Raw genomic sequence first — 12,464 nt, forward strand, 5'->3', positions numbered from 1 at the left:
CTTGGTGGGCATGAAGGTCTATTGGGAAAGAACCCGATATTGTTGTCCCTGCCACTGCCTCGTCTGGAGAGGATGAGGAGGATGCCACAGGGGCCAGGGAATCCTGTGACAGAACCTGCTGTGAAGGGTCCTGTTGCCCAGGATCTGCTACGCTAGGGTCTGGGGCCTGTGCTGGGGTAGGTGCAGTTGCTTCCATACTCCCCGGAGGAGGACGACTAATGGTGGCCTCTGGTACCCAGGGTTCTGAGTGGGAGGCCACTGACAGAACCCCTTGGGCTTGGTGGTATGCCCACAGGGTCCAGAAGGACCATTGACCCTGAGGAGACCCTGATTAGGGTCTTGGCCTTCTTCCTGCCAGTGACCCAAATCACCCTCGCCGTGGCTTGGAGCAGGGTAGGCTGAATGCGAGCTGCCCTCAGATTGTGACGACCATGAGGCAGAGCGCGAGGGCCAAAGCGGTGCGGAGTGTGCCTGCGTCAACTCTCCAGGGCGTGTTGCGGATCAGTACCAGGTTGCTGGAGAGGCGTGCCGGTGCGGTGATGGGGAGCAGTACTGGGATTGAGATCGGTGCTAATGACTGGGCCAGTACCGGGATCCAGATCTGGACCGTGACGACAACCACCTGCAGGAGCGGTGTCGGGATCAGCTCCAAGAAAGAGATCGGTGCTCTGATTGGTGCCGGGAGCAATGTCAGGAGCCTGAACAGTGAGTACGACTGGCGGCATGAGAGGGACCGGCATCGGGACTGCGAGCGGCGTCGGGATCGGGACTGGATCTGGGACCGGGAGCGGTGCCATGTTTGCATGTGTGGAGATGGTGGACGTATTAGGGTTGGCTTGCCCCTAGATGGTACCGCACGAGCCGGAGGCGGTGCCACAGTCTGCAGTGATGCCGGCTCTGTGAGGGCGATGAGGTCTTGCACCGCTGCGAACTTCTCCAGGATTGACGGAAGCCAGGGCCCAACCACGGTCCGGGTCGGGGAGCCTGTGCACACCTGACTCAACAGCTCCTCTCTCAGTGCCGGAGTCAACAGCGCTGATATTGCGCTTGTACCCTTGGTCGCTCCGGTGCTGGGCGTGACTCCGAGGCTGGTATAGCAGATGCCGGTGACTGTTGAGGTGGGACAGTCGTCTCCGGCTTGTGCTGTCTCTTCTGGCCCGGAGATAGAGAATGGCGCCGGGTCACTTGTACTGGCTGTGGTGCCGGAGAGGTCTGGTGCCGCGGGCCTCTATCAGACTCCAACTGCAGTGCAGTACCTGATGCTGCCACCAGGGCACTGTGCACCGAAGCGCCCGGTGCAGGAACTTGGTGCACCGATGGAGGGCCCGGGCTAAGGGCCACCTCCAGAAGGAGCTGCTTGAGTCTAAAGTCCTGCTCCTTTTTGGTCTGAGGTCTGAACGCCTTACAGATCCTACACTTGTCAGCCTGGTGAGAACTCCCTGAGGCACTTGAAACAGGAGTCGTGGGGGTCTCCCATTGGCATAGGCTTTGAGCAGGCTGAGCAACATTTAAAATCCGGAGCCTTGGGCATGAGCCCAAGCAGCGGGCAGGGAGGAGGGGAAGGACCCCTTCCAACCCACTAAATTAAGTCTAAACCTATCACTATCTCTTCAACAACTGCAACTATACAATTATAACAACTATCTAACCATGGGAAGCAAAAAGCTAGGGAGAGTGGAGGACAGCTATTGCTCCACAATTCCAACAACCATCACGGGCGGTAAGAAGGAACTGAGGGGGCGCTGGGTCAACTGGGGTATATATCCAGTACCATGAAGGTGCCTCTCCAAGGGGCTCCACAGCCGACCCACCAGGTGTTGCTAGGGTAAAAATTCACTGATGATCGTGCATGCGGTGCACACACACCTAATTGGAATCGACGCGAGCAAGCATTCGAAGAAGAATAGGGTGATCATATGTCCTGTTTAACCGCTGGCCTAGATATCATGATTTTTGTGGGGAAACTGGGCATTTGTCCTATCTGCTCTTGCAACTGATGACTTGTGGTGGCAGCGCTGCTGCCAGCAGCAGAGCAGAAGTAAGGGTGGCAATATGGCAATGCAGAAGTAAGGGGGGGCATGGTATTGACACCCTTACTTCTGCATTGCTGCTGGAAGCGGCACTGCCTTTTCAGAGCTGGGCAGCTGGAGAGCGGCAGCTGCTAGCCAGGAACCTAGAGGTGCCAGAGTTATGAACTGCGAAGTCTAGAGGTGCTGGGGCTCAGCCCTGGCAAGCCCCAGCACAAATTAAGGACTGCCCACATGGTGGGGCTTGGGCGAGCAGTGACACCAGGTAGTTCATATTCTCTCAATGCAGAGAGGTGAGGAGAGGGCAGGGGAGGAGGGAAATAGGAGCAGAGTGGGTCAGAGAGAAGCACAGAGAGGAGGGGGGCAGAAGGGTCGAAATCTACTCCCAATATCCTGTTTTCAGGTTAGGGAATTATCGTCCACTCTACAAAACAGAACTATTAAACAACACTGTAACTGAGCCCAGACAGGCATAGGGAAGGGGAGCTTTCTTAAAGAGCATGTCCTTCAGGGAGACAGACTGACAACCAAATGGATCTGGGCTCTGCTAAGAGAAGGTGACTTGGTTCTGTTCTGGTCCTCTGATTGAAGAGGGAAGCCAATCGAGCTTGGAGTGAAGCACAAGGCTAGATGAAACTAAATGTGCATGTAGGCTGGTTGCTATTGAATGTTTTGCTCCCACTGTTAAATCACACACTTTGCTGTGAGAAGACTGGGAGTTAGACATTTGCGTTTACCACAGTCGGCCCTACAGCGGGATAAGTAGTTGGTCCCACTAACAAGGTGGTACAGCTGGTTCCTGGTCTCAGAGTGGGATAATCACGAGATCACACCTGGGACAGGTAAGGACAAGAAGTCAAACACCTGAGGTGATGCCCTCAGAGAGAGCAGAAAGGGAGTAGAGGTGCAGCTAGCCCTATAACCATGACAGTACCACTGAATTACTATTGAGTATGTGTATTATCAGTCCTGCTGAGATCCATCCCCACTGTGCGTACACATTGGGAGAGAGAGTCTCTGCCCTGCACATCCGACAGTCTCAACAGACAAGACAGAACAGAAGGAGTCTCATTTCCATTGCACTGGTGGGGAGCTGAGGCCCAGAGAGATGATGTGATTTGCCAAAGGTCAGAAAGGGAGTTCATGGCAGAGCTGGGAATTGAACCCAAGTCTGCTGGCTCCTTGTCCAGAGCCTCAAATACAAGCTTGTCCCTTGGGCGGACTGGGCTTTTCCTGAGCTGTTAGCGATTGCCTGTCCATTCAAAAACACCGAGTTCCTGTAGGAAAGACTCCGTCCCTTGCAGGACAGCTGGACCATGAAGGCTCAAGGGAGGCAGATAGACAGAGGCTAGAACAGTGGGGTTGGATGCTTTGCTCCCATAAGCTCCTCTGAAGATCCCAGTCGGAGCGTTCTGGCCACGTCCCAGTGTAAGGTAACCTGCATGTGAGACCAGTAGCTCTGCAGCAACAGCCAAGAGCTGTGACCCAAAGAGCGAATAGAAAAAGGTCTCCAGCACCTCCCTTCCTGACATCTTCTCTTCCTTGGCACCATCCCCACCGGCTCCAGCTCCACAGCCAGCCACCAGCAGAGCCTAGCATAATGGGGACAATCATGGGTCTGTTTGAGTAGCTGATCAGAGGGGACAGCTCCAGGCCAGGCTGGTGGCTCCATGTTCAACATGCCAGGTTTGTGGAGGAAGATAATAGGAATTATTTGGAGTTACAATTATTTCTGCTCTTCTTGGTGGGAACCTTTGTCTAGCGAAGATTGTCACAGCACGCTGAGAGCAGGGAGCATAGCACCTCCTCCTGTGGAGGGACAGAAGACTCTGCACAGGGCCAGCTGGACCTTTGGGCACCAGAGAGTGGCCAACAGCCTGTGAAAACTGGGCTATTGTCTCTCCCACTTCGGCATGCCTGAGGAGACATCAATGGGCCATGCTTACATGACAGTGCATCGCTCACATATTAGTGACCTGGGACTTTGGGGCAACATGGGTCCCCTGTGGAGCGTGGGAACCAGAGCTATGGAATCTGTGATGAACCGACTACAGGATGCTTTTCTATGTCTGCCTCCTGCTGAAATGCCCACTCCACTCAGCTGCAGCAAAGAGAGACAGAGCATGGAGAGCAGGTCCCAGGAACATCATGGGAATGCCCCTCTCTCCTCCCTGGGTGGTCTTGGAGAGCATTCTGCCCAGCAGGGGCCCAGCCCCTGCAATTAACAGTGGGGAGGAGACAACTCTGACGGTGGAATAATTGCATAAAGGGTCTCTTGAAAAGGAGAGCTCACAGAGGGTGTGTTTCCCTGCTCTAGCTCCAATGTTCTCAAAGTCCAGGCCCTGCTTAGGAAATGCCAGGCTGTGGGAGTTAGGAGAACCAATTACCAGAGTGAATTAAGTGGTTTAACAAGTCCCAAAGGCCACTGGGAGCTCTTAGACAGCAAGCATGTAACCTCATTTTTTGAGGACCCAAGATGCTACTAGTTGGAGAGCAGCTTGAGGCAGAGTTACTGGGTGAAGTTCTCTGGCCTGTGCTATGCAGGAGCTAGGACTAGCTGACCACAATGGCCCCTTCTGGCCTAAAGTTCTACCATTCTGTGAATGTCAGTGCTGAATTCTTGGATAAAAGGCCACTCCTGCTGATTGTCTTATTCTGATTGCACTTCCAGAACAGCAGTAGCCACCAAAAGCCCTCAAAATCACTCCCTGATCTATTCAAGAGTTTTTCCCATCTTCATCAGTAGCTATACTTGCTACCTCCACAGGGAGGAATGACTGCCTCTATGACTCTTAGGGTTACAGAATACCTTTCTGCCAGGATAAGGGAAATGATACATTTCCTTGCAGAGCTAGAAAAACTAGTCTCAGGAAATCAGGCCAAGTGCACAGATTTTTGTCCCGAGTTTTTCCTCCCCTGTGCCAGCTGTAGCTAGAGTTACTGTGCCAATCCAATACTGAGAGCCGGGTGCTGACATCCATGGACATAAACTGACTGATCATTGTGCACTGAAAGACCTGGGGAGAAAGCATCCAGCCAGAGGCTCCACAGGAGGTGTGGCCAATGGGTAGTTTAAATGTAAGAGCTGGGTGTGACCTTTGGCTGTTGTTCATCAGCGTAGCTCCACTGACTTCTGATTCACACCAGCTCATGATGTGCCCCAATGTTATGCGTACCCACAATGAATTCCATGCCTCCCTCCTATTTGTTTCTCAGTGGCTGCCCATCAGCACTCATGAAATGCCATGTAAAGATGGGGCATCCACCCCAGAAACCAGCTGGCCAGCCTGGCAGAGATTGTTCCACACCAAAAGGATTCAGATGGATTTAAACCCAGCACTCACCCTCTCACTGATGGCATGGTGCTTGCTTGCCAGCTCGTCCTTCTCTGCCCGGGTATGTGCCAGTAGGTCCTCAAGGCGTGAGAGCTCCTTCTGCAGCATACGGTTTTCTTCTTGCATATTGAGTGGAAAGGTTGTTTCCCACAGAGCTGGAAGGAACAAGAAAGGTGGATTAGCGATGTGAGAAGGTCCCAACCAAGCAGGCCATGTGGAGAGCTAGCTGTGGCATCAGCCTTCGCGGCAGGAAGAATGACGTTGTGGTTAAGCCACTGAACTGGGAATCAGAGATCTGGGATCAATGTCCAGCTCTGCCACAGAATGCATGTGTGCCCTTGGGTGAGTTACTTAATCTCTCTGTGCCTCAGTGTCCATTCTGTAAAATGGGGATAATAATCCTTCCTTTGTCTATTTAGATTGTAAACTCTTTGAAGCAGGAACTAGGTGTACGGAACTAGGTATACAGAACCTACCTCAGTGGGGCTCTGATCTCACCTGGGGGCCCCCTAGATGCAACAGTATATACATATTACCATGGTGAATGATACCTGCTCCCTTTTTACTGGGCGGGACAGGTCTGCTGTCACTCTCCTGTGTCACATGTTGCTGACAATGAGGTACAAAGTTGATCCTGTGACTCTCCCAGCCCTGCTGCAAACCACCTAAAAACACTTTCCTCGTTTTTTCCACACAATCAGAATAAATTGGCTGGTTACTCTCACCTGGGATAGTGAGAGTTGAATTCAGTTAAATTATTTAACATTTAAAGTATTTCTCTTCAGAATCCAAGGGGCAGGTTTGGATCATTTAAAAATACCCAGATTATTCCAGCTAGCTGAATGGACCCCTTAACAATCCCTCCTACCCCACCAGTCCCATTGCTCACTCAATCAATTCCCCACTGCAATGCTGATTTCCCTGTATGCCTTCTCCGACCTAAGACAGATGCTTCTTGGGCACCCCATGGCCTCTCTCCTGGCCCAGAAGAGCTCATGCCCATCCTGTACCTTGGGATGACTCTTCTGCCAGGCTCTCAGTGATGATCTGCCGAATCCTGGCTGGAACTGGGGTGGACGTGGCTCGATCCCCCTCTCCTCGCACAGTCAGTGTCTTGTCCTCCTTGCTGGCTTCAGGGCTTAGGACCGTACCCTCTAGCTTCTGAAACATAGGTGTATGTTACCCTTTGGCTGGAACCTGGTCAGATAATTATGCATGCTGAGTAGACATTAACCAAACCAGAGTGCAGGGGGCTGGCAGAGCCCATCACGCAGTCAATGGATGCTAGCATACCCTGGTTGAGAAACACGCATACCCCATCCCACACCCTCAGCTGTCCACGTAGGCAGCTCTTTAGCAGGGGGGCTACAATTTCAGGGTGACTCCAGCCCAGCTGCTGGCTAACCTAATGAGGAGGGCTTTAAACTAGGTTCACCGGGGGAAGGAGACCAAAGCCCTGAGGTAAGTGGGGAAGTGGGATACTGGGAGGAAGCACGAGCATGAGCATGTGAGAGGGCAGGGCTCCTGCCTCATACTGAGAAAGAGGGACGATCAGCGAGTTATCCCAAGTGCCTATACACAAATGCAAGGAGCCTGGGAAACAAGAGGGAGAACTGGAAGTCCTGGCACAGTCAAGGAATTATGATGTGATTGGAATAACAGAGACTTGGTGGGATAACTCACATGACTGGAGAACTGTCATAGATGGATATAAACTGTTCAGGAAGGACAGGCAGGGCAGAAAAGGTGGGGGAGTTGCATTGTAAGTAAGAGAGCAGTATGACTGCTCAGAGCTCTGGTATAAAACTGCAGAAAAACCTGAGAGTCTCTGGATTAAGTTTAGAAGCGTGAGCAACAAGGGTGATGTCATGGTGGGAGTCTGCTATAGATCACTGGATCGGGGGATGAGGTGTATGAGGCTTTCTTTCGGCAACTCATGGAAGTTACTAGATCACAGGCCCTGGTTCTCATGGGAGACTTCAATCACCCTGATATCTGCTGGGAGAGCAATACAGCGGTGCACAGACAATCCAGGAAGTTTTTGGAAAGTGTAGGGGACAATTTCCTGGTGCAAGTGATGGAGGAACCAACTGGGTCAGAGCTCTTCTTGACCTGCTGCTCACAAACCGGGAAGAATTAGTAGGGGAAGCAAAAGTGGATGGGAACCTGGGAGGCAGTGACCATGAGATGGTCGAGTTCAGGATCCTGACACAGGGAAGAAAGGAGAGCAGCAGAATACGGACCCTGGACTTCAGAAAAGCAGACTTTGATTCCCTCAGGGAACTGATGGGCAGGATCGCCTGGGAGAATAACATGACGGGGAAAGGAGTCCAGGAGAGTTGGCTGTATTTTAAAGAATCCTTATTGAGGTTACAGGGACAAACCATCCCGATGTGTAGAACGAATAGCAAATATGGCAGGCAACCAGCTTGGCTTAACAGTGAAATCCTTGCTGATCTTAAACTCAAAAAAGAAGCTTACAAGAAGTGGAAGATGGAACAAATGACCAGGGAAGAGTATAAAAATATTGCTCGGGCATGAAGGAGTGAAATCAGGAAGGCCAAATCACACCTGGAGTTGCAGATAGCAAGAGATGTTAAGAGTAACAAGAAGGGTTATTTCAGGTATGTTAGCAACAAGAAGAAAGTCAAGGAAAGTGGGGGCCCCTTACTGAATGAGGGAGGCAACCTTGTGACAGAGGATGTGGAAAAAGCTAAGGTACTCAATGCTTTTTTTGTCTCTGTCTTCACAAACAAGGTCAGCTCCCAGACTACTGCACTGGGCAGCACAGCATGGGGAGGAGGTGACCAGCCCTCTGTGGAGAAAGAAGTGGTTCGGGACTATTTAGAAAAGCTGGACGAGCACAAGTCCCTGGGGCCAGATGTGCTGCATCCGAGGGTTCTAAAGGAGTTGGCAGATGTGATTGCAGAGCCATTGGCCATTATCTTTGAAAACTCATAGCGATCAGGGGAAGTCCTGGATGACTGGAAAAAGGCTAATGTAGTGCCCATCTTTAAAAAAGGGAAGGAGGAGGATCCTGGGAAATACAGGCCAGTCAGCCTCACCTCAGTCCCTGGAAAAATCATGGAGCAAGTCCTCAAGGAATCAATTCTGAAGCACTTAGAGGAGAGGAAAGTGATCAGGAACAGTCAGCCTGGATTCAGCAAGGGCAAGTCATGCCTGACTAATCTAATTCCCTTCTACGACGAGATAACTGGTTCTGTGGATGAGGGGAAAGCAGTGGACGTGTTGTTCCTTGACTTTAGCAAAGCTTTTGACACGGTCTCCCACAGTATTCTTGCCAGCAAGTTAAAGAAGTATGGGCTGGATGAAAGGACTATAAGGTGGATAGAAAGTTGGCTAGATTGTCGGGCTCAACGGGTAGTGATCAATGGCTCCATGTCTAATTGGCAGCTGGTATCAAGTGGAGTGCCCCAAGGGTCGGTCCTCAGGCCGGTTTTGTTCAATATCTTCATAAATGATCTGGAGGATGGTGTGGATTGCACCCTCAGCAAGTTTGCAGATGATACTAAACTGGGAGGAGAGGTAGATACGCTGGAGGGTAGGGATAGGATACAGAGGGACCTAGACAAATTAGAGGATTGGGCCAAAAGAAATTTGATGAGGTTCAACAAGGACAAGTGCAGAGTCCTGCACTTAGGACGGAAGAATCCCATGCACCGCTAAAGACTAGGGACCGAATGGCTCGGCAGCAGCTCTGCAGAAAAGGACCTAGGGGTTACAGTGGATGAGAAGCTGGATATGAGTCAACAGTGTGCCCTTGTTGCCAAGAAGGCCAATGGCATTTTGGGATATATAAGTAGGGCATTGCCAACAGATGGAGGGAGGTGATCGTTCCCCTTTATTCGACATTGGTGAGGCCTCATCTGGAGTAGTGTGTCCAGTTTTGGGCCCCACACTACAAGAAGGATGTGGAAAAATTGGAAAGAGTCCAGTGCAGGGCAACAAAAATGATTAGGGGACTGGAACACATGACTTATGAGGAGAGGCTGAGGGAACTGGGATTGTTTAGTTTGCAGAAGAGAAGAATGAGGGGAGATTTGATAGCTGCTATCAACTACCTGAAAGGGGGTTCCAAAGAGGATCGATCTAGACTGCTCTCAGTGGTATCAGATGACAGAACAAGGAGTAATGGTCTCAAGTTGCAGTGGGGGAGGTTTAGGTTGGATATTAGGAAAAACTTTTTCACTAGGAGGGTGGTGAAACACTGGAATGCGTTACCTAGGGAGGTGGTGGAATCTCCTTCCTTAGAAGTTTTTAAGGTCAGGCTTGACAAAGCCCTGGCTGGGATGATTTAGTTGGGGATTGGTCCTGCTTTGAGCAGGGGGTTGGACTAGATGACCTCCTGAGATCCCTTCCAACCCTGATATTCTATGATGATTCTATGCCCCTTCCATTGCAGGTCTGCCCCTTTAAGGGGGCCTTTGCCTTACACTACCAGGAGCAGCAGAGGCCGCGAACCTTTGCAGTTCTGGCATGGCCCAGTGACCCCCCTGGCCCAGGACAACTCTGGAGAGGAGGAGACCTCCTTTAGAGGCACTCTCTCCCCTGCACCAATGGCCATCAGAAGCCGAAGGCTCTAATGGGTGTAACACTGGCCCGGATTCCTCTCTCCCATAGATGCACACCCTTCATTCCACCTGGGAACTGGAGGGGTCTGTGATCACTGGCCCAGCAAAGGATTTCTAGTCAAAGCAAATCACAAAATATCAGAGTTTAAAGCTCGATTGATGCTGCCCAGTGAAGCGGCCGTGTGCTTGGCATACAGGGGCAATGTAAAAGAGCTGTGCAGGACAGGGAAGGCAGGGGACCCCAACGCTGCACTGGCAAAAGCGCTGCTGCATGACTACCTAGTCCCTCAGGCCTGTCAGCAGTAAGGCCTACGAGATCATTCCTGCCATCCTCACGCTGGCATCATCAGTGGGGCGACCTGTTTATGTCGAGACTCTACATTTCAGATGCAGCCCTGGGTTGGGGGAGGGTGTAGCTCTTGGACCACCCCTATACCACTGAGGTGGGAGTCATCTGTTACAGCCTGTGATGGGGCACCTGCCCACACTGGGCTCTAAGGGTTAATAGAGCCCCAGGGTGGCTGTGTAAGAGGCAGCCAATCAGAGAAGGGCTGAGAGGAGCAGCCAGTCAGGGCCCGCCATGCCCATACAAGAAGAGTGGCAGGGGAGTGCACCTTCAGTAGATGCCTGGAGTTTGAGGAGGAAACATCAGACCCCTAGCAGGAGGAAGGAGTGCTAGCACCTTGGACAGAGCAGTGCTGCTAGCAGTGACCGGGGGAGCAGGGAGCTAAAGACTGCTCCTGGGTGGCTGCAGGGATTTGCAGGCTGAGGTCCTGAGGCAAGGGCAAAGAGGGTGCTGGGGAGCCATTGGGAGGTGGCCCAGGGAAATGATCTTCTAAGGAGTTGGAATAGATGTAGCGAGTGGCAGTCATCTACAAGGCCCCTGTGCCGGGACCTAGAGTAGTGGGTGGGTCCAGCTCCGCCTACCCCACCCTGCCAGTGAGGAAGTGGCCAGACAATTAGTTGCTGTTGCCACTGAGGGAAATGACTGGACAGCAGACTGCAGTTCCCCCGGAACAGGGGAGAACAGAGCATGACAGGGCCAGAGGGCAGTGTGAAGAGGACACCATGGTCCTTGGAGTGACATAGGTGCTGCAGCAGAGGTGATGGCAGTGAGTCACCACCACAAGAATGGCTGGCAGAGCTAATTCCCAGGACAGCCAGCAGGAGGCTCTAACATGGTGAGTCCCACCCCATCACATAGCCCTTTTCAGGGTGAAGCTCACTCCCCACCATACCTTCATCCAGCATTACTGGCAGATCAATGTTGGGGCAGCCCATGGTTCCTCCTACTGAGCTGCTCCCCTAGAGGGAGCATCTGGTGCACAACCCCCATGTGTCCCCCAGCAGCCAAGCTAAGACCTGGTGGCTCTAATGCAGCCACACCAGGGCAGCATTGCTCCCCAGTCCAGTGTGGCAATGACTAGTCATAGACTAGCCCTGAGTGAGGTCCTCAAGGTGAACAAAGCCAGAATCAAGCCCTGGCTGGGGAGCACGTAGCTAAGGGCCATATGTTTAAAGGTGTTTAGGTATCTAAAATGGAAAGAGGCACTTGGTGGGATATTCAAAAGCACCTAAAGCACTTGAAGAAGACAACAAGGTGTCTGCCTCTTTAGGTGCCAAAAATGCCTTTAAAAATCTAGCCCTTATTATCATAAGTGTCACACACGACTTCACATCCCCTCAGATCTGTGAGCTCCTCCCACGCACCCCACTCTTGACAGTGTACTGTGATAAATGCAAGACAAATGGCTGCAAGGGGGTGGGGGTTAGAAAACAGTCCCAGAAGGTTAAAAGGCCCTCCTCCCTATCAAACTGGGGAGGGGTGACTTCAGCTGAGAAGAGGGATACCTGACGTAAATTAGGATCAGCTGATTCCAACTAAGGGCTACCTGAGACCTTTTTAAACCCTCCCCTATTGGGAGAATGGCAGGAAGAGAGAGAGAGAAGGAGTCAAGCTGCCAGTAGGTGAGGAGCAGCAAGACAGCAAGCCTCACCAGGAGGGGAGGCTGTATTCCCTCCCATAAGGGAGAAAAACAAGCCCAAAACACTGGATGAGAGAAGGACGGACTGCCCCTGTGCAGCCAAGAGGGATTATTTTACCCCAAGCCCGTCTCACCAAGGCTAAAAAACAGCTGAGTCTGGTGAGAACAAGAAGGTGCCTTGCCACACATGGGGTCAGGGGTGGATACTCTGAGTGAGACTTCATGGCAAACCATCTCAGGGCAGGGGAAATTGCCCCCAACAAGAAGAGGAAAAAAAGGGAGGATGTAGTGAAGACGTTGGTGGAGGCTACAGCGACCCAACAAGAGGCTACCAGTGTTCAGATGGCTACCCAGCAGGAGTCAGTGCGAATACAGCAGGAGATGAATCAATTATTGATGAGCCAGGTGGCCCAGGATCGAGCCACCCTGCATGAGGTTGTGGAGAAGCTAAAGGCCCTGACCACTCTGATGCATGGCCCCCATGGGTCCCGGCCCCTGCAGGCAAGCAGCTACTTACAGAAGATG

At 51.9% G+C, this 12,464-nt stretch overlaps 1 protein-coding gene across 1 annotated transcript in view; it reads right to left on the minus strand.

The window, feature by feature from the left end:
• CROCC2 (ciliary rootlet coiled-coil, rootletin family member 2) overlaps positions 1 to 12,464 on the minus strand; it is a 193,938-nt gene that overhangs the window by 150,958 nt on the left and 30,516 nt on the right. The window contains exons 2-3 of the mRNA XM_043491634.1: positions 6,373 to 6,523; positions 5,372 to 5,517 (exon numbers count right to left, since the gene is read on the minus strand). Of these exons, the coding sequence (XP_043347569.1) occupies positions 5,372 to 5,517; positions 6,373 to 6,523 (297 nt within the window). The remainder of the gene's footprint in view (positions 1 to 5,371; positions 5,518 to 6,372; positions 6,524 to 12,464) is intronic.

This window comes from Dermochelys coriacea, chromosome 9, assembly GCF_009764565.3.
Source record: "Dermochelys coriacea isolate rDerCor1 chromosome 9, rDerCor1.pri.v4, whole genome shotgun sequence".
Lineage (NCBI taxonomy): Eukaryota > Metazoa > Chordata > Testudines > Dermochelyidae > Dermochelys > Dermochelys coriacea.